The 27003-nt window shown below is 30.7% G+C and overlaps 2 protein-coding genes across 2 annotated transcripts in view; one reads left to right on the top strand and one right to left on the bottom strand.

Moving 5' to 3' along the window:
* Nucleotides 1-1669: 1669 nt before the first annotated feature.
* Nucleotides 1670-23468, bottom strand: LOC139514636 (uncharacterized). Its single transcript, XM_071304087.1, has 7 exons — nt 23307-23468; nt 21176-21466; nt 11216-11426; nt 7333-7472; nt 5463-5630; nt 4229-4357; nt 1670-2435 (listed from the first exon to the last, which is right to left on the bottom strand). The coding sequence occupies exons 1-7, from the start codon at nt 23389-23391 to the stop codon at nt 2002-2004; spliced, it is 1458 nt and encodes a 485-aa protein (XP_071160188.1). The 5' UTR covers nt 23392-23468; the 3' UTR covers nt 1670-2001.
* Nucleotides 18671-27003, top strand: part of LOC139514647 (uncharacterized) — a 369289-nt gene continuing 360956 nt past the window's right edge. The window contains exon 1 of the mRNA XM_071304099.1: nt 18671-19192. The gene's annotated coding sequence lies outside the window, so the exon portion shown is untranslated. The remainder of the gene's footprint in view (nt 19193-27003) is intronic.

Below are 27003 nucleotides of genomic sequence, written 5' to 3'. Positions count from 1 at the left end.
CGTCGAGCTTTCTGCGACAAAAGTCGCAGGCTCGACAAAAACTGTTAAAATGTTTGCAATATCAGCGGGAGGTTTGACTAGCCACAAAACCAGGTTCAACCCACCATTTGTTGTTTAAATGTCCTGTACCAAGTCAGGAAAACGGCTATTGTTATCTTATAGTTCGTTTCTGTGTTTGTTGCATTTTAGTGTTGTGTTTCTGTTGTGTTTTTGTTCTCCTCTTACACTTGATGTGTTTCCGTCAGTATTAGTTTGTAACTCGGATTTGTTTTTTCTCAATCGGTTTATGCATTTCGAATGTGGTACACTACTGTTGTCTATATCTATGTATGTTGGCGTTTGTTTTTGTAGAAGCTCATTGAATCTGTTATTTCGTTGTTCCCCCTTATAGTTAGTATTTCACTCGGTTTTGGTATGTGACCCGGATTGTTTTTTGCTTAATTGAATTGTAACTATTAAGCAGTGTTATACTACTGTTGCTTTTTTTCAGAGAGTTTTTCAGACTATACGTTACTATTTCGAAATCACAGATAGTCAGCTTATTTTATCTGCATAACATGTTCTCTTTACAAATGTTGTATCCGCCTATATAAAACTTTTAAGAACATGTTTAGATATTCGGTACGACATAAGTTTATTAATTTGATATGTCAACAGCATCAGATACCTGATCATTCTTAAACTTGTTGTCGCTATTCTGAAGACTTAATTTAAAGCTCTGTAATAAAGTGAGTTTTTCGAAAGGTACCTGAATGAATTTTTTTAGAATACACTATGCCCACTGATTATCGAATCGAATTTATGTGCACTTTTTGCTACCTTTTCAAATACTACTTCTGGTGGTCTATGTTTGCATTACAAGAGATTTGTTCGTATTTTGAATGAAATGAAAAGATTAGATTTTTAAAAGTATCGGTTCACACAAAAGGGGAAAGGGCAAATTCAAAGATGTTTTACAAAACGTGTTATGTTAAGATTAACAGAATATAGCTTAATGTTTGGGCGGTACAGTGTATCTATTATTCAAAACAAAAGCCAAGAAACCAAAACTTTGTCACAATTGTCATGTTAGGACAATACGATGTCGTTTGACGGTTTTGATAAAAATTATCAAACCAGTAGATCTTCAAATGATACCATCCTTGCTTCATCATTTTTCCTATATTTAAAACGGTTTTCGAAAGTTGTATTTTATCCCTCATGCTGTATTGATATCAAAGGTGGCCTTGTAAGAATCTGTGGTCACATTTCTAAAAAGTTATGCCAACAGAATAATTGTTGGGAAATGTGGTTTCAGAGTATACTATTATTTCTTGATATAAAAAAAACCACAGAACGATCAATAGCGTAGATGGATGACAAACTTTAGCCCAGGCTTAGGAGATGACAATAGATCCCAAATTGCACTTTGGACAAGGCGTTTCATATGTTCATCATGTTCATATAAAATGTACTTTGGTCACCATTTTACAACCAATAAATTTACAAAACTACAAAAAGAAGCATTCAACGTTCAATTCTTAACAATTTGCTATATAGCGTGCTTTAAAACATACCGAGTTCATGATTTTAAATATATCAACAAATGTCTGCAATCAATATCAAGTTTTCTTCATAAAAAAAGCGCCAACTTAATTCGATCAGTCGAGCTTTATGATTAACACAAGCCTCATATGAAAAGTTTTTATTTACTATTTTATGACAATCTATTGTTTTTAATTCTTATTTTGATTAATTTGCTTAATACAAGTGTTTTTACAGTGTATTCGTCACCTAAAAAAATATTGACTATCTGGCTACATGTTTATTAGTTTATAAAACTAATGAAAGACTCACATGCTGACATTGGATACTTCAATAGTCATTTTTAAGGTGAACTATAAACAAATATACTAAAAAAAAACAAGGAAACTCTGTATATGCTGAAGAAACACCATTCACATTTGACGGATGTTCCTATTGTATTTGCAAACTCCATAACAACTATACAATTTGGTTTCTTTAATCTGACCATACTTCTGCAGATGATTCTTGTTCGCTATTTGATAAATTATGCTGTTCATTAAGTAATTCTGTATCTTCAGCACCTCGTTGTGTTTGAATGTTATTTTTTGTACAACACACATTTTTTCCTGTCCTTCTAGCCATCCGAAGTTTAAGTTTACAGTAAAAATTTTCCTGCCGATATGTACTACAATTTTGATTAGGTGGATATTTGATTCTCACTAATGTTTTGTCAGAGTCTATAACCTCCACTTTGTCTCCGGTTCTCCCAGCTTCTTCAACAATTGTTACGAGATTCGGACTGTAGTACTGTCTGACACCCATAAAACTTTGGAAGTTGTTATTCTGACTACTTTCTGAATATTCCGAGGGGTAAATGATAACCAAACTTTTACTATCTTGTGCAAAATCTTGTGCTTTCTGCATCAGATCTGTTACAAAAAGCAAAACTATATTAGCAATTCAGATTTATCTAAACAGGTATACATTGTCTTAGTCGTATTTAGCACTAATTTTCGAAATTTTCGGTTATTAATGCTCTTCACATTTGTTATATTTGATATTTCGTTGAAACGGTTTGGATCCAAATGTCACTGGTAAGTCTTGTGAAGTCGAAACATGCTTTTGGTATACCAAATGGTAATCCTGGTGTCTTTGATTAGATTTTAGATCTAGTCGATACCAATGCTGGCGAAATTTTCTTCCATGAGGTTTTCTACAGAAGGAAATGCTTGTACCAAGTCAGGAATATGACAGTTATTATCAATTCGTTTTGTGTGTTTGGTGTGTTTGAGCTTTTGATTTAGCCTTCACATTTGTTATATTTGATATTTCCTTGAAACGGTTTGGATCCAAATGTCACTGGTAAGTCTTGTGAAGTCGAAAAGAGGGACGAAAGATACCAAAGGGACAGTCAAACTCATAAATCTAAAACAAACTGACAACGCCATGGCTAAAAATGAAAAAGACAAACAGAAAAACAATAGTACACATGACACAACATAGAAAACTAAAGAATAAACAACACGAACCCCACCAAAAACTAGGGGTGATCTCAGGTGCTCCGGAAGGGTAAGCAGATCCTGCTCCACATGCGGCACCCGTCGTGTTGCTTATGTGATAACAAATCCGGTAAATAGTCTAATTCGGTAGGTCACATTCAGGAAAGGGAAGGGGATTGTAGTTACGACGTAAGGAACATATCCGATATCATTTGTGATACGGTTATTCCATAACGGTCAACCAACTCGTGATGGCGTCCGTAAAATTTACGAAGGGATGATTTCAACTTCACCATTTGGAACTCTTGGTTTAATAGCTTCCTTGTGAGCAGCAACCCTCTATCAAGAAAATCATGATAGGAAATGCAAGCACGGGAAAATCGTATCAATTGGGAGATATATACCCCGTATGCAGGTGCTGCTGGAATGTTGCTACTTAGAAATGGAAAGTTCACAATTGGAAAGCTGAAATCATCTCTTTTGTCGTAAAGTTTTGTTTTCAACCGACCCTCATTGTCAATTTCTAGATGTAAGTCAAGATATGAGGCCGACTTAACTATATCTGTAGTATCCTTTATCTCTAGCTCGATTGGATAGATGCGTTCCACATAGTCACCAAATTTTGAATTATTTAGTGAAAGAACATCATCTATATAGCGAAACGTAGAGTTAAAGGATAGTGCTAACTTCTTATCTTTCTTCCTAAGAAGTTCCTGCATGAAGTCAGCCTCATAATAATAAAGAAACAAGTCGGCAAGTAGAGGGGCACAGTTTGTTCCCATTGGAATACAGACAGTCTGTTGAAAAACACGTCCTCCGAACGTGACAAATATGTTGTCAATCAAGAAATCATGCTTTTGGTATACCAAATGGTAATCCTGGTGTCTTTGATTAGATTTTAGAGCTAGTCGATACCAATGCTGGTTCCATCTTGAATTTTCCTCCGAGTTCAGTTTTTGTTTGTTTGTTATTTTACTCTTTCTAACTAAGCCAGTAGTCGACAATTTTGTTCTGACTTGTAAATATGATTGATATTTTTATCTGTTAACTTACACAATATTTTATGTTAGTTTTACATTATTTTTCGTCTGTATCATTTTGTACATTAAAATGCAAAAAACATTTTGAATATGTCATATATATAAATTTCTTTAACATTATATATAAAAAAAGAGTATCAAAACGATACAAAAAATACACGAATCAAAGATAACGGATCTTACCAGTTCCACCTGTAATACTTCCAGATATTTTGACCGTATAATAGTCTGATTGAAGTCTTTGTTGAATTCTTCTTGCTAGCTTTGTATCCTCGTCTTCGTGGAGGATAAACACATGGTATTGTCTATCACCTAATTTCAAGCATATAGAATAATGACTTTACTATATGATTATTACATTATTCTCTATGTTTTCGTATTTTTAACTGAGAAAATTTCTATAGAATTAAATAAAGACAACAGTAGTTTATCATATATCGATTAAGAAAACAAATCCGGTCTAAAAACTCAAGGAAACACGTTAACTATAACAGAAAAACAACGAAACATCAGAAACATCGAAGTGCAACAAAATAAAAACAGCAATGCAACATACCTATTATAAAAAAAATATTAGATAACAACTGTCACATTCTTGACTTGGTACAGGACATTTTAATAAAAAAAAAAAAGGTGGGTTGAACATGGTTTTGTGGCAATCCAACATTTGCGCCTGATGGCAATGTTAGTTCGTGTCTGTGTGTGTTACATTTTAATGTTGTGTCGTTGTTCTCTCTTATATTTAATGCGTTTCCCTCAGGGTTTTTTTCTATCGATTTATGAGTTTCGAACAGCGGTATACTACTGTTGCCTTTATTTAAATATACCGCTAGAATTACTTGACAGGAATACAGTACAAATAAATGCAAGAACTCTCAGAATAGAGAAATACATAAATAAATAATGTCATAGTCCATTTTGACATATTAAAAACAGAATAACAACGAATACCTAAAATTAATTACGGGCAGTACACAAAACATCATAATCGAATTATGTGTTATACGAATGTATCAACGCCACAAAATAAGTAATTGTGCAACTAACTGCAACATCTAACTATGTCGGCCTTTCTTCCAAATTTAATTGTGTAAAACAAATAAATCATGTGTACATAGTTGCTTTAAACTAAAATTAAATTGTCTTTATAATATGGAAATAGAATCCAGAGAAACAACAATAAAAAAGAAAAAGAAATTGAAAGAACTAATGAAAAATTCTTTTGAGAATATAGTAGCTGTGATAAGCCTTACAACTTGTGTTTTTTTAAGTTGTTATTGTCTATAAATATGATTATGACAAGTATTAAAATGTTATAATGATTGATGTCAATTAATCTTGGTTTAACTGTCTTTTACATCATGCTTCAGCATTGCGTAGCAAATTGAATAATCTGTATAAAAAGATGGAAACTTACCTTTGTCTATCAAATGCCAATAAGGTATACGTGAAAGAATAAACAGCTTTATTCTCAAATAAAACACAGCAATAAAAATAATTGCGACTGTTAAAATAATAACCGATGGTACCACTATTGCCGTTACTTCTTCTGCTGTAATCCATGTTATGTTGGTTATTTGGATCCCTAAAATATAAAGTAAATGTATTTTTTTCTTAAAATTCGTGCCAATGAATTTGAGTATAAAATGAGCATGTAGAATTGTCTTCCTATATGTAATTTGCTATTATGTACATAAATGTTAAGAAGCACACATGGAAATGGAATGTGCTTAGTCTTGTTGACCTTAACACAACCCAAATGCGGTAAATAAAGGCAACAGTAGTATATCGCTGTTCAAAACTCATAAATCCATGGACAAAAAACAAAATCGGGGTAACAAACTAAAACTGAGGGAAACGCATTAAATATAAAAGAAGAACAACGACACAACATTAAAATGTAACACACACAGAAACGGACTAAATAATTACTAATTGCATAGTTATTGTCGGATGGGAAGTTGGAATTGTACTACAATATATATAGCCACCTTTTTTACATCTTGGACATCTTTTACAGCGAAAAATTCAATTACTGTATTGTGAGGTAAGAAATATTTGCAATATTACGTATAAAAGCTAATGAGAGTACCATTTTGCTATGTTTTATAAGAAGTTACAACGTGAGGGAAACACATCAACTATAAAAGAAAAACAAAGGGACAACAGGAACACCGAAGTGCAACAACAACAAACGTCAACACACATAGAAACGAATTAATTGATAACAATATCAATTCTTTACACCTGATTATTGGCAGGAAGAGAAAGTTTGAAATGAAAATATTTTGTTCGTGTTTGAATTGATTGACTATCTATTAACAAAACCATATCATATATTAACAGTAATACATTGAGAACTAAGATATCCATATCACGTAATGCACCAAAGATGACGGCAAACATCTTCAACCCTTTTAAAAGCTCTTGGATGAACGTCAGAAGTGTAAGCCAGTCCTGCGTTTTAAGGGGCACTTATTGTGTTGTTCTAGACAACAAAACATCTGGTTAAAAGATTATTCAGGGGATGTCATACACGCGAAAGGATGTGGGAATTTTGGCTACGATATATCCAATATATTGGATATTGTTACAACAAAAAAAAGAAAGAGAAGACCCCAAGGGGTCTATCAAGCGGTTTTGAGTCCTCAATGCTCTTCAACTTTGTACTTGTTTGACTTTATAACTATTTTTATCTAAGCGTAACTGATGAGTTTTATGCAGACGAAACGCGCGTCTGGCGTATTATATTATAATCCTTGTACCTTTGATAACTAGTATGCCCAATAAGAACAAACAACATCCTGGCCAAAGAGACAAAGGGCGAAAAGATAAACAACAGTTACAATACTTTACACCTTAATATTAAGGAACACCAAAGCTACAAACAGGGGATCAATCAGGTTATCCAACAAGTGTATGCAGTTTCTTATCTTCATGTGGCTCTCTTCGCATGAATCATTGTAAATTAACAAAATACTAGTATAGTGATAAGTCGCTTGCGTTAATTTAAAAAGCCGAGGGAAAGTGATGGCATTGTGAAAACGACAAGTGAAGAATAAGTACTGGTACTCCAAATGCAGCAATGTTCATATGAGTACAGGTAGCACATTTGAATTTTTTTTTATGTATTTTTTATATGCCTTTTGGACTTCTTTCAGTTTATTATTTTTGCAATGGCGATGACAGTTTTTTTTGTGACATGAGTTTTGAATGTCTACCTTAAATCATTCACCTTTTTTAGGCATAAATATTGTTCTGACGAAGTTAATATTTATATGACTTACTTGCTTCCTTTAGTTTGACAATAAATATGCGATTTCCTTCCTGATAAGACGATGTTACTAAACAGGTAAAATTCTTTTCGAAATCTCTCCGTTCAATTCTTATAATTTCAAACCTGGATTCTATGATGGTGTGATTCGACCTTTGAAAAATATACAAATTAAGTGAAATTAGTTTCATTTCGTGTTCTCCGGAATATTTTTTGTATTAAATTATTAATAATAAGTCTACTCCAAATTTTACATATTTCTCAGATGGTTCGATAAATTTGCATGCTTACAAAGACGTAACAGATATCCAGTGAAATTAATAATTTTTTTTAACTAAAACGTTAATACATAATATCTGTACCACAAATTACGGTGTTTTTTTTTATTTGCAGTATGTGTCAATGTGTTTGTATGTTCTTTCATTTTTTGCTGGTGTGTTTTGTATATGCGACTTTTGGTGTTTCTTTGGTTCTTTTTTTTTTTTTTTTTTTTAAATATTAAACATATTTTATTAACAATCACCTGTTACATCAGCCCAGGGAAGCAACTAAGGGGGCCCCATTTTTACAGTCTCATTTGTCGGGGAAAAAGCAAATGAGAAAAAAACTCCCACTATAAATTATTAACATCAACCTTTATAAATATTATCTATCCTTGTACAAATGTACCTGCAATCATTATCGATCTATATATCTATACCTCTCACCATATATAATTATTTGAATAAAGTATGTTTTTATCTTTATTTATTTCTCACAAAGGCTACCTGTATTTATTTAGCAGTTGGTTCTTATAAAGTGACACTGTACTTTAAAAGATCCCGTTAGTATGCTATTGTTCTATAATATGTCATTATAATATATTTCTATTATGAATTAGAAAATACGTTGAACCACAAACGTCAGAAGTATTCAATCGCACAGTGGAATGAACTATTTGTGGATTCTTATAAATTCCATAGAACTTTTTGACTATTTTAAATCTCGGTCTATTTCTGAAATTAATTCTTACATACCTTTGATTTTTTAACCCTGTATGCTAACATTGCCCATGTGAAATTTTAAAATTGATCGTATAAACATTGAACGACAAAAATATGTGACGTATAAAATTTTCTGACGTCAGACACGAATCAATGAATGTGTTTGTAGATAGATGTTTTTTTTTGTGTTCTGTTAAATAGTTCCTTTTAAAATTGTTACACGATGATGACTGCTGTACCCATATTTTGACTATTTTATTTATTATGTCTGTCTAGTTCACGCATCATTGTAAATATAACGGAATTTGATGAGACTGTCATCAAAGTGAGAGGTTTAGCGCTATAAAACCAGGTTCAAAAATGCCTGTACCAAGTCAGGAATATGAAATTTCTTGTCCATTCTTTTTTGATGTGTTTTGTCATTTGATTTTGCCATGTGATAATGGACTTTCCGATTAGATTTTACTCTGAGTTCAGTATTTTTTTGATTTTACTTTTTTTCACATTAAGGATGTGGAATTTTTGTCAGATTTTCGGTTTCCTCTGGTTTTATCAATTCGAATGCCTTAAAAATTGTGGTCAATTGACCCCCATTTCTTCTTTTATAATTCTTTCACATGTATAGTTATAAGCCATCTGTAAAAGTTTTATAAAATCATTGTTATGTTTTAATAGTTTTTTGAGAATTAAACTTGTCAATAATTAACTATGAAAAGTCAAGAGAGAACATTTTCCCGCCACAATTTCATTGGCTTATATCTCGAAAACAAGCACATTGCCCTATATATTTTTTATTTGCTATTTTGGTTCCTTTATTGATCCCAATATATACTAGTATTATGAAAAGCTTGTTATTTTGAAACTGAGTAGCGAACTTCCTTGAGTTATCTTATATCAACTCTCTAAATGTTTACGGTTATGCTGTTTATGCAGTTCACAATTCAAAATTATATCGTATTGTCTCATGAATGAGGTAGGTTAAAATTGTACTACTGTTCCCATTTCGTCTTGCCTATAATTTGTTGATTTTAAACAACTTATCTACAAAAGGGGCGATTCAAGGGAATGGAATATTTTACAAATATCTGGTTATGTTTTCAATGTGTGACTTATTTGCCGATTAATTGTCGATAAAAACAAAGATTTTATTTGGAATGCGTGTGGTTGTACGTCGAGTTTAAAGCATGCTGGTTTATAAATGCTAGTAAAACTAATAATACTTGTACAAAATTCGTTTGGAACATGATACAATCATTCAAAATTTCAAGACTACGACAACATTACTATTTATATGAGCATTTAACAACAATAGATATATGATTTATGCATATAACAAATTAACTGTATTGTAGCTGACATAACAGGCGGAAACCCGGTTGAACAAAATAATCGAAGCTCTTTGTTAGAAAATGCGATAAATGCTCACTGTGATGTTTACTATAGTAACAAAAATTTTAAAAGTTAAAATAAAATGACAATTATCTGCTCAATTACGAAGTATTTTATTTTAAAAACACCATTTGCATAAATTGTTCAATGTATACATTACATAGTTAAGCAGAACTAGTCAACGACATGGTTATCTATCAAGTTGGATGTAGAAAATGCATAACCTCCATTTTTTTGAAAAATTTACAACAGACGGAGAACATATCAATCTATTAGTTCAGTAATTTTCGTGTCTGTCCTTTCATTATGTGACTCAAGAAAAAAAATCTCAAAAATGAGTAACAATTGTATCGAAAAGAGAAAATCGAGTGCACCTTTTTATGTTAGGGCGTGTTTGAGTTGAATATTTTGTCTTGAAAACGTATAAAGCAAGAGTATTTGATACACCATCTCGCTGTAGATTCAATACCCTTTTTTATATATCAAGACTACAGGTTGACTTTATAACATAAACAATGCACAGTACTAAAAAAATAAATAAACGGGTCAAGTGAAATACCTTTCTAATGAACCACAAAAACAGAGTAGGTGTGTTCGAATAGCTAATTTTTACTAAAAGCACTTGACAGTCTTTTAAGTTGGATCTTAAAAATGCATATCTTCAAAAAAGAATCATTTTTTTGTCTGTGATGATTAGGGTTTATAGTCTTCAACCACTGAAAATTTTAAGTTTGCTCTTCTACGAAATATTTAATAAGAATTTTTCTAAATGTTTATGAATTTTCGAAAATTCCACCTGACAACCGATCAGACAATGGTTTTAAGTGAACTCAATGCAGACAAGTACATTAACGGATGCTCATTAGCTATTAAATACATTTGTCTTTAAAATACAACTGGCATATACGGATCGTAATGATGCTATATGGATAAATTTATCGATTTTCAAGAGCTAAATTGGCAGCGCGTCATCCCTACAATGGTGTAAATGGCGTAATGGGGAGATAATTTTGACGAAGTAGAATCCTGACTGATAAGATTACATGGGTGGCGGATAAAAATCAAATGCTTAAATTCCCAAACCACTGTTCTAATTACATTTATCAATTTTAAATGCTTAACATAAAATGTTTTAAAAAATAACACAAAGCAATGAAAATATTACAACTGCAACTAAAATTAAGACAGATCGCACGATGTCAAAACTAAAAACTAATGCCAAATCATATTTCATACCTAACACACTCAAGATCAAGCAAAACAAGAGATTTTTTTAAATTTTGTATTCACTGCACCATAAAAGACCTAAAAGTACTAGTGGACTTAGATTATTAAAAATAGCAAAAAAAAAGTAAACGGTCATGATACATATTCAAATTCATTTCTGAATAGTAAAATGAATGTACTTTAGTTAACTGTAAATGTAGATTTTTTTGCAGTATTAGAAAGTGGTAAAAATTCTAAAAAGGCTATCATTATCCCTTATGGGCCAGGAAATACTACCGTGACACCATAAAGTGATACCTTTCTATTGTTGTTACATTATATCTAGGAAATATTGTGTTGTTATCCAATGGTTTCAACTCTATTCCACTTTCATCATACCACGATACATCTCTGGCAGCATCTGGAGTACATCCGAAATCACCTGTGTAAATAAAACTAACTGTTCCGCCAACACTTCCGTACTGTGTCTTAGGCCCATACGCTTCTGGTTTCACTCTGTCTACACAAGCTATGTAAAAACATTTTATTTTTTTACACATATTATGAAAGGTGAATTTATCAAGAAAATTTTGGCAATAAGCAAATGGGTCTATGTTTTTCCCCCACCCTGTTTTGTGAATAAAACGGAAATATAAGCAACATTCATACAAGTGGGAGGTATTGCTAGCTATCAAATGAGAAAGGGAACCACATCAACAAACGACAACTACTGAACATCAGATTCCTGACTTAGGAAAGGTGAAAGGTTACTTTTGTCAGTTATTGTGGACATCCTTTAATTTCTAGATTTTAACTTAGATTTCGTTATTATGTTAATATATTTTTTATACTCTTATAGAATATTTTTTTTGTTTTTTAAATTATACATTCTTTATTGAAATTTTTTCACATTTGTTAGTTTGATACAGAAAGTACTGGTACCTTATCCCGGCCTCGTTAAACATTAGATTGTATATTTAGAAAATTTGTTAGTAATTATTAGTATTCAAAATAATAAAATATATATTTGTGTATCCATTATTTCAATATTGATCAATAAAGAGAGAATTTTATTTAAGAGAGAAAGTGAGAAGAGAAGAGAAAATAATAAATAAATAAAGCACAAATGCAAAACAAAAACCAAAAAAATAAAAACTAGAAAAAAAAAAAAAAAAAAAATAAAAATCCTTGAAATTTTGAATTTGGCAGCAGTATTTTTTTCTTAAGATACAACATCAAATAAATTTGGCAAAGTTGGTTTTCCATTGTAAAAAGTTCATATAAACACATACAGATATTAAATAATGAATATGCTATTTTAGGCACAAAACAAGTACAAAAAACAATAAACTAGATATAACACAGTATATCATATAAAAACATATATGGTGGTGTGTAGAGGGCTAAAAAACAATATACACATTAACATTACATAGGGTAATTCTAAGTTGCTTAAGTGTAAATAATTCTAGTAATGGAAGCCAGGGGTCCCAGTAGAGGTTGGCAATGTGAAGAGGCTTTGTTTTAAAAAATATGTTCTTTTTTAGTATAAGATTTTCTTTTAGATAGTTTTTCAGCCCTGCAAAATTTACTTGATTTTCACACAGTTTTGTTCTATAGATAAAGAATTTTGATAAAAGTATTATAAAGTTTTTTATTTTATTATTTTCTGTTTTTCCTAAATTTCTGAATAAAATTATATCCATGTTAACTGGAGTAATTATTTGTATTTGGTTATAAATCCAGTCCATGATTCTTATCCACAGATCAGCTATTTTATGGCATGTCCGAAATATGTGTTCAATATCTTCAATAACTTCATTGCAGAAAGTATAGTTATCGCTTTGTTTTATTTTTATTTTAGATAAAAATTTATTTGTGCCCAATATTCTGTGTATTATTCTATATTGGAACCAGTGGAGTTTTGAGCATTTTGTGGAGTAAAAAGACATATTATGCAGTTTTTCACTCAAATTTTTTATTGAGTGTTAATGACCATTTTTCTTCACATCTAAGTTTAGTACTGCTTTTTCAAATAAAACATTATACATATCTTTCGAGCCTTTTCTTGATAAAAAAAATATTCTTATATTATTCGGCATAATTGGTCCTAGTGTTTATGGATATATAGTTCTTTAAAGCATTTTTATATGATTTTATTGATGAAATGACCCCATTATACGTAAGAAAGTTTGACTTAATTTTATAAATGTTTTGGAATTGTTGAAAAGTGATTAGTTTAATAAATCATTTATCAAAAAGATCTCTTTGTCTATCCAGTCTTTATAGAAAATAGATGTTGCTTCTATTTTTATTTTTCATTTTTGCAGAGGGAATATGATACAAACTCCTCTTCATCTGCTCAATCTGTCCAAGCTTTAAAAACTTCTTCCTAAATAGGGGTTTTACATCTCTTTGTTCGGCCTAAATGAATGAGTTTTCAATAATATTTTTTTTTCCAGTACTTTCTAATAGCTTATCTAGTTTTGGGTTGTTTTTCAACAGCCGTCTAATCCAAGTTAGTTTTAATCCTTTTATATATTTGTCAATATCTATCTTTTTCAGCCCTCCTAATTTGTGTACAGATCATAATAAAATTTCTCTTTTTATCTTGTCAGGTTTGTTTTCCCAAATAAATGAATACATTTTGTCAGTTATTTGTTTTAAAGTATTTTTGCATGGTGCTTGTAATGTTTAAAACAGATGGTTCAATTTTGAAATAATTATTGCCTTAATGATAGTTATTTTTCCAATTGGTGTTAATGTTTGTTTAGACCAAATTTTTATTATATTTCAATTTCTTTAATTCTTGGACCATAATTCAACAATTCCATTTCATGCAAATTAACAGAAAAGTTTATTCCTAGTAATGTAAACCTACTGGAACCCCATTCCAATCCCCATTTTACACACATGGTGTCTTAACTATATATTTTTTTGCCTATCCACACCACCTTTGTTTTGTCCAAGTTCATATGGAGACCAGACAGTTCAGCATATTTTTGAAGTAAGCGAAGAGATGCATATAGAGATTTGGGTGTACCTTCAAGTATTATTGATGTGTCATCTGCGTATTTGGAGATAAGATTATCTGTGTCATCAATTTTAATTCTTTAAATTTCTTTGTTATTTGTGATTAAGATTCCTAGAATTGCAGCACATAAAAGAAAAATATTAGGTGATAAAGGATCTCCTTGTTTACAGCCTCTTTGAATCTGAAAGAAATCTGATCAAAACAGTTTTGGGATACTGATGAGCTTATATTTGTGTAAAAGGTCTTTATCCAAAGTTTTATAGAGGGCCCAAAATTGAAAAAGTCTAATACTTCATTTATGAATTTCCATGATATGGAATCAAAAGCTTTTTCAAAATCTATGAGAAGGAGAAGACCTAGCAAATCATTTACCTCTGTAGAGAAACATATCATATATGAGATGAGTGTTTTCTCGAATATATCTTCCAGGAATAAAATCTGTCTGATCATTGATAATAATAATGGGTAGAACAGATTTGATACGCTCTGCTATACAACTTGATGCTAGTTTATATGTTGTATTTAAAATACTTATTGGTCCCAATTTTTCATAAACTGTCTGGTTTATCACCTTTTGGTAAACAAGTAATAATACCCTGTTTTTGAGTTATTGATAATTCCCCCCTTTTGTAACCATAAATTATAGATCTGAAAACAATTTTTCCTACATTTGTCCAAAAGAATTTAAAGAATTCATTTGTAAAGCCATCTGACGCTGGACTTCTCTTATTTTTCATTCTACGAAAAGCTGTTGTCAATTCATTATAAGTTATCTCCCCCTCTAAAGATTCTTTTAATGTATCATTTAATTTTTTATTATCAGAATCAGGTATTTCACTATTAAGATATACTTTACTCAAGCTTTCTGTTTTAGTATACAGTTTTTTATAGTAATTTTGGGCCTCTTCTAATATTTTATCTTGTTTACAAATTGTCTCCCCTTTTTCGTTAACTAGTTTGGGGATGGTTTTATTTATAAAATGTTTAGTTTCCATATTAGAAAAAAAACCTAGATGGTTTTTCCCCTTCTTCAATCCATTGCATTTTGACCTGATATAGTATCCTGTCATTTTTTCTTTCCTAATTATTCTAAGATCAGATTCATGGTGTTCAATTTCATTTAATATTTCCTCTGTTAAGATGCTTTCCTCTAATTTCTGAATTTTTTCTGATAATATCTTTTCCTCTTTCTCTCTTTCCTTTTTTTTATAAGATGCATATATAGGAAATAGTTTGTCCTATGATTTCTGTAAGTAATATTTCTAAAAAAAAGTTGGTCATTTATTGTAAAGTGGATGTCTAAATCATTAATTTGTTCTAACGTTTCTCTATTATATACTAATGATGCATATCGGTCTTTTACTTAAAGTATAGTGTCTTTTATAGTTTTGGAGTATTCAATATCATGTAAAAGTTAGTTGTTAATTTTCCAAGTATGAAATCATTCATCTTCAGATTTAATATCATTGAGGAGTGATCTGATCTATAGCTGTTGTGATTTTGTACATCAACTACATTTTGATAAAGGTCTTGGGATATTAAAAAGAAATCTAATCTTGCTTGTTTTATAGGGATTAGCTTTTCTCCATGTGAATTGTTTTAAATCTGGATTTATTTCCCATAAGGGGTATGTTAAATTATAAAGATCTTTTAAGTCTAGAACTTTCTCCTTAGCTTTTGGGTTATTAATATTTTGATAGTTATATGTATCAAGACTTTGGTTTTGTACTTAGTGATAGCCTCCAGTTGTAACAACTGATGGATTGTTGAAGGTTTCTATCATTTCACTAAGTTTTATATAAAAATCTGGTGTATCTTTGTTTGGACCATATAAGGTTATTAGGGTCATTCTCTTTCCTTCGATTTCCACATCGATTCTTAACAAATTTCCTTGATCGTCTTTTTTTTACTTTATGTATTATATACTCAAAGTTTGTGGTCAATACAAATTGCTACCCTTCTTTGATTTGTAGCAAATGGATTAAAAATGCACTCTCCTCCTCATAGATTTTTTATTGATATTTCATCATTTTCTGAAAAATGTTTATCTTGTAAGCAATATATATATTACAGTTTTTTTTATTTAAGATAATCAAACACATCTCTTCGTTTCTCTATTGAATTAAAACCTTGACAGTTGTATGAGAGATATTTTATACTATTATTACTCATTTTCAAGTGATATTTCCATTTAAAAAAACAAAAATATGTATTTTGTTAAATGCATAAAAAAAAAGAACATACAGCTATGTACTAAAATGTGTGAATGTGAAAATATCTTTGAGATGTCTGATCTCACATGCCATGTCTGAGTAGAATTCAAACTGTAACCAGAATACACCAACAATGCTGCATAATATATTATAAAGTACTGTGCCAATAACATGAAGGAGAGAGAAAAGACATACAATTTGTAAAATGTAAAAATAGAAAGAAGAAAAAAATGAGATAATATATAATCAAAAAGAGACAAAGCAAGAAAATCAAATTATTAAAAACAAATTATGTTGTTCAAAAAGTAACATATCCACATTGTTCTACTTCCTTTTTAAATTACAGAAATGCGTGATATCTTTATCATTAAAACTAGAGATGATTATCTCCCTTACATAAATCAATAGAATGATTTGTGAGAGTCATTGATTGATATGATAGTTAACTCAGTCATTTAAATATATATATATTTTTTTCTGATATTAATTCATCCAAATATAAATCCAAATACATTGTAAGGTTTGTTCAAAAAGTTAGAGATAGTGAAAAAAAAATTATTTCTTTTTTTTTATAAAAAATCAGCTATTTATGTATGACTTGTGTGTACACAGATTTCACTCTTTTGCTGTATATGTTTTAGAGAGAAAGAAAAAAAAGTACATGTATGGTACTTTATGCATTTAGGTTCATAGTTTGTTTACCTGGTAGTTAATATTTCTTATCTTAATATTTCTACTTAATACTACATAATCTTCATGTAAGCATTTATGCTATATTGCAATTTAGGATTGAATATTCAAGTCATGGGAGAAGTAATTCTCCACAAAACAATATATAATTTGATCTTGACCAGACTATAAATAGTGCATGTATATATGTAGTCAAGAAACTTGCAAAGTAGTGGCTCTTGTTATGCACATGTTAAACCTAAGTATAACAAAAAAGCACTAAACAGTTAGAGTGAAAGCTAAACATACAGCATAAGGAAGCATTAAATTATGTTAGAGCAATGAATAGCAACTCAAAAATCCTGTTAAAACTAATAATTCTAACAGTATATTTTTGTATATATCAAGGAGAAACATAGTTGGTACATACATTACTATGTAGTCTTAATTTTGATAAAAGGGTGCAGATGCTGATATAAAACAGTACTTAGATCTCTGCATATAGTATACATTGGCACGAATATCGATTTTGTCATTAGCAAATTAAAACATAACTAAATTGTATCTTCTTTTGAGGCGGGATGTATAGAGACACAGGCACGTTAATTTTCTATAGAAGTCGCTCCTCACTATCCTACTACCTGTCGATACATTTATGTTTGGCATTGCACAAGTCATGTCTTCTCTGACTGTTCATGACGTTAAAATACTAAATCCCTGGGATGTGTTTTAGTTGATTTTAGTCTCTGATGCATGATTTTTTTTATTATAAATTGTTTTTGGCTTTTAACTAGCTGTCAGTAACTGCGAGTACTCTCAAATCGTATTTTCTTGTTAATTCGACCTGTTCATAATGTTTATAATGCTTTTTTGTTATTTTATATTTATATGGATCTTGTCTATATACCAGCTTTGTGACTATTTGGAATATCACTTCTTCTTACTACATTTGTATAAATTTCAAGATTTACCTGTATTTTTTAAAACCGGTTTTTTTTTGTTTTTTTTTCTAAAGTGAATATTTTCGAAGGGTTATGGTGACTTGAGTAACACCGGTATCACTCAAATTACAAATCAACCTTGACAGGTAAGTTTGTATTTAGCCTATAAAATACTTGTTTAGCCTTGAGAATTGAAAGGTCAGTTTATCCCATTCATACAATAGAAGTTTACCTATAAGGGTCAGAATGGGGTTTACAGAATAGAGAACACATGTAATAGCAACAAAAAATAGAGAATAGAGAAAATGAACAACAAAATAATGAATAGAGAATAATTTAATGCGGTGCAAATGTATAAAGAATAACTGTGCAAAATAAAAAGGTAACTTAGGTAACTGTAATGCAATACTGATAAAATAATGATCAATGTACAGAATTGATAAATAATCTTGTAACAGAAAGACTAAATAGTAAAATTATTTTCATAAAATTTTTACAGAATGAGAGTTATTTTTAAGGCTATTAAAAGAAAAATGCCCATAAAATTTAAAGAATACAGATATTAAAAAAACCCATGCAGGTCCTCATGTCATTTACATTGTCAAAATATAGGACACATCTAGTCAAACTGGTTTTAAACTAGACATCTAGTCAAACTGGTTTGGTATAACTGACTGTTTCTTGCCCTAGATAGATATAGGAAGATGTGGTGTGAGTGCCAATGAGACAACTCTCTAGATGTCTATTTCACAGTGACCTTATGTGTTTGTGCTAAGAGTACATTGTACTGTCATATTTATTGATTTTCTGTTGGGATATGACCTACATTGTTAACTTGCAAAACAGTGGCTTGAGATTTCAACTGATATTAGTATAATAAATAAATATTTGGAATGTTATATCCTGGTTGATGATGTTTTTTAGAGACCAAGATGTTTTCTTCATTCTTGTTCACATTATGAATATTTTAACCTTCAATGCCGATTAAAGATAGAAAAAAATTCAGCTCTCATTTAAAATATTTTGCAACTAAATAATAATCTGTCAGATTTGGTGTAAACAAAAAACAAGACAGTGTAATATATAACCTGCAAGCATAGTCTATTTGTATAAAGTCAAGCAGATAGAAAAAAAACTACCATGTAAAGAAATATGCAATTAAAAGGCCGAAATAACCCAAAAAATTCAACATTAACAGATTTTTAACAATTTAATCAAGATGCACAAAGTTTTAAGTATTGGTCAGAATATAGGGTTCTTTTGTACTTTAACAATATCACATTAACAATAAAGTGACCTTAATTTTGGACAAGGTAAATGGCATGAAGCCAAATTTATCAACTTCTATTGTATGAATGGCATAAACTGACCTTTCAATTCTCAAGGCTAAATAAGTATTTTATAGGCTAAATACAAACTTACCTGTCAAGGTAGAATTGTATGTTTCTAATATTTTGTTAACTGTGCATTTGCATTCAGATATCGCAGATCAAATTTATTCGTTTAAAGTGTATTAATGTACGTTTTTTTTTATTGAGTTAAGCCTGTCAATTGACATTTTATCGTGTGTTTTTCTATGTTGTGATGTTATGCTATTGTTTCAGGAAAAAGGAAGAAGGTTTGGATCCATTAAAACGTTTAATCCTGCTGCAAATGTTTGTACCTGTCCTAAGTCAGGAATCTGATGAACAGTAGTTGTTGTTTGTTTATGTTATTTATACGTCTTTCTTGTTTCTCGTTTTTTTATTTTTTTATTTTATATAGAATAGACCGTTGATTTTCCCGTTTGAATGGTTTTACACTATTAATTTTTGAGGCCCTTTATAGCTTGTTGTTCGGTGTGAACCAAGGCTCCGTGTTGAAGGTCGTATATTGACCTATAATGGTTTACTTTTTTTTAAATTGTTATTTGGATAGAGAGTTGTCTCATTGGCACTCACACCACATCTTCCTATATCTAGGTAAAGAAAATTTAAAGTTTGTAATATCAACAATTTAGTCCAATGAATATATCCCTTTCAAAGTCCAAAACACTACAGGTTTGACACTATGTGTTTTTTTGACTTATGGCGTGTTGTTGGGTTGTTGTCCCTGTAGTTCAAATCTCACAGGATTGATCATATATGAAAGCACTAAATATTAGAATGCTAAAATATTAAGATCTAAGTTTATTTCTTTACTCATGGATAATTTTTATATCATTTTTTTTCCTTTTTCCTTTTTTAAAACATCTGTTTTTATAATGGACTCATTAAATAAGGCATTTTCTTGAGTAGTCGTGTCTTCCTGTATGTATCAAAGAAAGATGATAAGTAACACATGTATTTATGGTTTAAACTAAAGATAAAAATTGAACCTTAAATAATAAGACTATGAACTAACATGCAGCCTATGTATATATACATTGTGCTCTCCTACCATATCGTTCAAACGACCCTCATCCTTTTGCATGAAATTCGGAGGATAAGTTGATGCACCGTTAAGCATACAGCGCAAGGAAAGAGGTTTTGTTTTTTCAAATTCTATTTTTCACTTACTAAATGAAGTAGGCTATCATATTGTGTAAATAAATAAAATAGTATCGAAATAACTCAACATAATTCATGGTAAAGTACATCCCCAAGTGTTTTTTCTACTTATCCTGATTTCGAACCGAACGTCTATTTATTTCATTCTGCAATCAGCAATGGCGTTTGAACTGTTTGAACAAAATGATATCAATCCTGAGATATCCTGTGTAATTTTCCAAATTGAAATTAACATATAAATATTTAGAGTATAATATTTAACGAAGTACAAATTAATGCTGATCATGCAACTGTAAGGTCAGTTTTCTATTATTGTAGGTGACGGGTGAACAAAATTAATAAATAAATCAGCAGGATAATTTTGTATGAAAATAATACGTAAGACTTTCGTACAACATGAATTGCTTTAGACAAGATATAATTGAGCTTTCACATTATTCAAAATATTACTTGACCGAAACATCTTTTCACTTGTTTTACTGATTAAAGATATCATTATTTTGAGCATAAACGGAATACATAGTATATGCTATTGTTTTCATTATGAAAGTATCAATGTCAAATCTTGGCGATAAGGTAAATTATTCCTTTGGTAGTGTTAAATATTATAATTGTATAAGGCTGTCAATGTCATATCCATCTTCAAAGAATTTCTTGACTTTGACTTCATTTTCAAAGTTCAATAGATAGTTGTATGATATCCGATGTAAATCCTTCATCTCAAAGGTTTTAACATATATACCATCATTCATTCATTATCAAAATCGGAGATGAGTTTTTTTCTGCATTTTAACTCTTGCTTATTTTTCTTACTTTATGATAGTATCATTTCCCAAAGCATTCCCAATCAATTCTTCTAATACAATAATTATTAAAAAAAAAAAGAAGCTTACAGTATACATCTATTTTAGTACTGTGATTTGCAATAACATTATTTTCACTTGAGAAAGCAGTACATCTGTAAATTCCTTCATTATTCCAACCAATTTCTAGTATCTGAAGGGTCTGGTTGTTATCTTGAAGTGAAGAAACCCAAGGTAACGGTTGCCATGTTAATCCATCTTGTTTCTTGAACTTCCAATTTATTCTAGAATAGTTTCGAGCACAGCAATATATCTTTTTATATTTGCCAACTCTTGCATAATCAAAGACTGCATTCCTGTCTCTTATAAAAATCTCAGACGCTGTAAATAAAACATATTGTTTCTATTAGAAACGGATGCATTAATGGAAAAACGCTTTGAATGAACACAGAAGATATCCGACTTGTTGTTATTTTGCACAATTGCAAAGAATTGTATGCTTGTAGTTTGAAAATCCCTCTACATTAAAACATTCTAGGTATGACATAATTTACGATTTTATTATCATTATGATTAATTATTTTTCTCCTAATGCCAATTGATTATCTTTTAATATTTTACTATAGTATACTGATAACTGATACTGATAAGAAGCACCTACCCCCCCCCCCCCCCCCCCCAAAAAAAAAAAATCTCCGAACGAACTCCAGTACCTCTCAATGATTCAATCATATCAATACACCCTATAACGTGTTTATACATCGGACGATACAAAAAATATCATACTGTCTCATTTATAATGTTGTCAAAACTTTTTATAATGGGATTGTCGTTTATATAAAGCTTATTCATTCCATAAGTGTGATCATTTCCGGTAAATGTTTAGAACAAATACCACTCTATTCATCCTAAACAAAATGAACCCTCATCTGGTTCACCTTCAGACATTCCTATATTTGCAGGTACATAATTATGGTTATAAATAAAAATCTATTTATGAAGCCAAAAATCGTACAAAAGAAATACAATTTCGATCCGCTTATGACATCTATAAATAAATACAAGGAAGTGTGACATGATTTCCAATGAGACAATCATTCGTGAGAAATAAAAGTTAAAAACTACAGGTCAACGTTCGTGGCAAATTCCTCAACATGACAGCTATTAAATTACTTCAGATGTTCACTTACATTAGTTAGTAGAAATACATGAATTTTAATCTGTCTAATTGATCTTCTGTACACCTAAAAACGTTTTGCATTCATAAAAAAAAATTATTGTCCCATTTTTAAATCTTCCTACTAATATCTAAATATGCACCTGTTTACCAATGGTAGGTGATGCATGCATACATGACATGATAACCCTGTCGACGCACACTGTTTCACTCCTTTCTTAGTTCTTTAGATTCACTCAGTTTGTGTTTGTTAGCTTGATTTTTCTTAATAATTGGTTTATGAGATTCGAACATCGGTTAACTACTGTTGTCTAACTTTGTCCCCAAAAATTACTTTCAAAACAGTGTTTTATTATTGATTCCGATATGACTGATATATCTCTATGAATAGGACCATTGCGCATTGTTAGCCTTCAGTTGAATTATACAGTTAATAATATTTTTGAAACGGTTCTAATGCATATTTGAAAAACCTATATGGTCCAAATACTCATATTGTCCGGCCCGTTAATAACCAAACGAGTATCTACTTATATTGTCCGATCATATGAGTATACGCATACGGTCATGACCATACGTGTATGGTCCATTTACTCATATGGTTCGGAACATATACAGGTTAATGAAAACAGTTTTTTTTTAAACTCTCTTTTTGCTTAAATTATCTCGTCACATTGTAAGGAAAAGGACGTGTCTGCGTATTAGAAACCATATCATACCTTCCTTTATCAACACATTTTCATTATTGTAAAGAAGGTAAGACATAACTGTTAGAGTTTCAAGGGTCTGATATTTGCTCGAACCAAACGATACCCTTCAAAACTAAACAAAAATGATATAAAATTGAGAATGGAAATGGAGAATGTGTCAAAGAGACAACAACCCGCCCAAATAAAAAACAACAGCAGAGGGTCACCAACAGGTTTTCAATGTAGCGAGAAATTCCCGCACCCGGAGGCGTCCTTCAGCTGGCCCCTAAACAAATATATACTAGTCATATATAACATAACTGATAAATGTATAATTATGATTAAACATTCTTACCGTTATAAGTAGTATTTGGTGTCAAAACACAGGACGAGAACACGTAGTCAATCAAACCAAGCAGCACTGCTGCGTAAATCATCATTCACTCTTCTTCATAAATAATATCGCGGTTTTTCCAAAAACCGACTGTTTAAAGTCAAATTTTACCTGTATGTATTAAAAAACATGCCTTTTAAAAGATAATGAATATCAAGTTCATTCATTAAAACCTGCATTTTTCAAAGTGGACTACCATTTAATCAAATTCCTAGACAAGAAATATTTCTTTAAAAAAGCATGTACACAGAAAAACTACATTAACATTCAAGAAATATTCAGATTATGGATTATTTTGAATACACATATATTGGTATATCTTCCTTACCTAAGTAAGGAAGCTGTTGTATGGTTGCTACAGGACAACTTTAAAAATGCCGTAGAAGTTAGAAACTATGTGTCACAGTACGGTCTTTAGCTATGAGCAAAACACATACTAGAACCACATGGAAGATATTGATATTTTTTTTTTTTTATAATTATTGGAAGTGATTAAGTAAACTTTTCATGTGTAATAAAAATAAAAAGCAATCTAACATCTTAATTATCCAGATGAACAGAAGAACGCAGGTCTCGTCTACAAAACTCATTAGTGACGCTCGAATCATAAAGGTAAAGAAAACAAAAGTTCAAATTTACAGAGCATTAAGGAATTGAAATTCCGAAAGCTTTGACCATATATAGCCAAGGTAATCTCTTCCAAGTGTATAGAAATTCCTTAGCATAACAAACCATTCAAACTTATGTAATCGGTGAATTCATAACATGATCATAATCAATGTGGAGAAATAGAAAACATAAGTGCTGACTACTGGTCTGAATATACCATCGGAGTGGAAACCGTTAAGACAAAGCGGTTGTTGAAAAATTTGCAGCATTTGTTGTTTTTGTCTACCTTAGACATCATATTTCATAATGACCTCTCTTTTTGAATTCCCTATTACGACAACGCCTAAACGACAGAGAGCATATCAATTCACATGCCTCGTGAAAAGAAACTAAGAAAATATACATACTTGACACCTTTCTACTTATATTGTATGATTCTGAAATATACCAAAAATGTCAGGAAAAGACTAAACTTTATTATCCTCAGACACACAGAGAAAAAGGAGGATATATAATACTGATAATATAGATATGTGTCAAATACATAAAGATAAACATAGCAATCTGAATTTGATCAATATTTGTAAAGGCACGACAAAAATGCATTCCAGACTATCAAATTCATACGTACCACTAATTTCAATCACCTATTTGCAGATATCTATAGTCCATCTGTTGTCCAGTTAATCAATACAATGCACTTTATGTATTTCCCTAAAGGAATTTCTCAAACATTTTCCTAACTCAGTTTATAATATGGTACATTCTAGATATGTGGGAACGAGGAAAACAAATCTCAAAATCCAGAAAAGTTTGTAATTTTTTAAACATAAAATGCATTTGAAATTTAGTCATCTAGTTCATTACATACTTTATAACTTATCCATATTCATAGATTTGTCTGTACTTAGATTATTTCTGTCGTGTAAATACGGTGTTATAAAACAATCGGCTATGATGAACCTTAAGGTACCAAAATTAAAAGTAAAATAACAAAAATACCGAGCTCCAAAAGGAAATTCCATATGGAACATCTTTATAAATTGTCAAAATCAAAAGCACAAACACATCAAACGAATGGAAACTAACCGTCGTATTCAGGCATTTCCTAATGTAGAAAAGAATAGATTAACCTGGTTTGATTTTCAGCTAAACCTCTCAGGTGTATAACCAGTGTCAGATTTAGATGTAGCTATAATTGTAATAATATACTAGAACACACCCGTGATATCGCGGGTCCGTGACTGAATTAAGTATATAACTATGCGCAAGCCTTATCTTAGTATTAGTACTGTCATCTGATAAAGTCATGCCGATTATAAGATACACAATTTTCTCTGCTTTCAAATCTTTCTGTTTGAACCCGTCGAACTGGAACTTATCAATTATTGGTAATATTAAATATTTGGAAAACAAAAGGTCTCGGAACGAAGTATTTTTTAATCAACAGCATTGTCCTATATTAGTTATAAATAAAGTTGGATTCTTTGATTCGCTGTTTTACGTCATGCCCGCTAACAAATTGAATCTTATTTTAGTCCAGATTTTTAGTATTCGTATTGTTATCTTAGAAAGTCTTACGTATTATAATACTACAATAGGTAACAATTTGACAATTTAGTAGTGTCAACCCTGTGATTATGACCCGTTTATATAGCATATTAATCCTGAATACACCGTTTGGTGGTGCGCCTGTCAGATGAGGAACGTACAAGTAAGGTAATAGGTAACAGGTGATTATACTATTGGTATCGGTGTCGGACTCGACCCGGAACTTCCTAATTATTGGCGACATTAATTACGTGGAAAACAAAAGGGCCTGGAGTGGTGTAATTTTTAATCTACACCTTTGTACTATATTAGTATCGATCTAACGATTGCTTGAAATTTTTTGCTCTAAAATTAAGATTAGGAAAGAAGTTCTTGAAATCAAATACTGAGCAACACGAATCCTTTAATAAACTTAATTACACTTATTTGCTCTAAAACGATAAGCTGTTTTTGATCCTCAAGTGGAATTTAAAATTCAATTAAAGGTATCAAAATCCAATGTTACTGGGTATTAAATTATTACATAAACGGGAGAAAAGGGGTGGTATTTTGGCTTCAGAAAGTGGCCAAAGGAATGTATACTTGATCATCTGTGAAATAGATATTCAATAACGGTAAAACATTCGTAAAGATAGCCAAACATCATCAATAAGAACACGTGGTTAAATAACTGAATTAAACAATCCGTTATACATACTTTTTCTAATAAATAAGTCTTTTTAATCTATGACTTCTGTAGAATACGGAACGAAACATAACACAAAAATAAACAACTGCATGAACGAAGATATAATATAAACAATGAAACTATGAACTTTACACAAGTTGATTATATGAAATTAAAACAAGTTCTAAAAGTCCTCTAAGAGAATAAGTTGCGTTGACATGGATTATAAGTGTTCATAATCCTCTTCAACTTTATAATTCATTTGATCTTTTAAAACATTTTTATTGGGGCGTCAATGTTGAGTCTTGTGTAGATGAAACGCTCGTCTGATGTAAAAAGAAAATTTAATCCTGGTATTTAAGATGAGTTTATTTATAAATATCTGTTTCGTATAATTTGTTTAAACGTTTGTGTTTTAAATAGGATTGATTTCTGAGTCACTTGGTCTTTTGTGGAGAGTTGTCTCATTGGAATTCATATACATGATATATGCGATATTTCTGTATTGACTTTTCAGTACAAAATATAATGCAAAATAACATGCTAGAATTTAAAAAACAAACGTTTACTAAATCTTTAAATTATGGTATTGTGACCTTCCCGACATTGTTTGTAGCACGGATTTGTTTTCTCTCAATCGATGTATGTCTTTTGAACACCGGTATATTACAGTACTTTTGACTTTATTTATATTGAATGAATGATTGGTTGACTTATTGCTTGTGTAACGTCCAGTGGCATATTTTACTAAGAATGCAATAGATGGGTTTATTAGTTGTTTTTTCTTTTATCTTCCTTTTAGCTTTATGGTCAAGCTACATATGGTTGATG

This window comes from Mytilus edulis, chromosome 3 (assembly GCF_963676685.1).
Source record: "Mytilus edulis chromosome 3, xbMytEdul2.2, whole genome shotgun sequence".
Taxonomy (NCBI): domain Eukaryota; kingdom Metazoa; phylum Mollusca; class Bivalvia; order Mytilida; family Mytilidae; genus Mytilus; species Mytilus edulis.
This window is presented reverse-complemented; position numbering and strand designations above follow the sequence as displayed.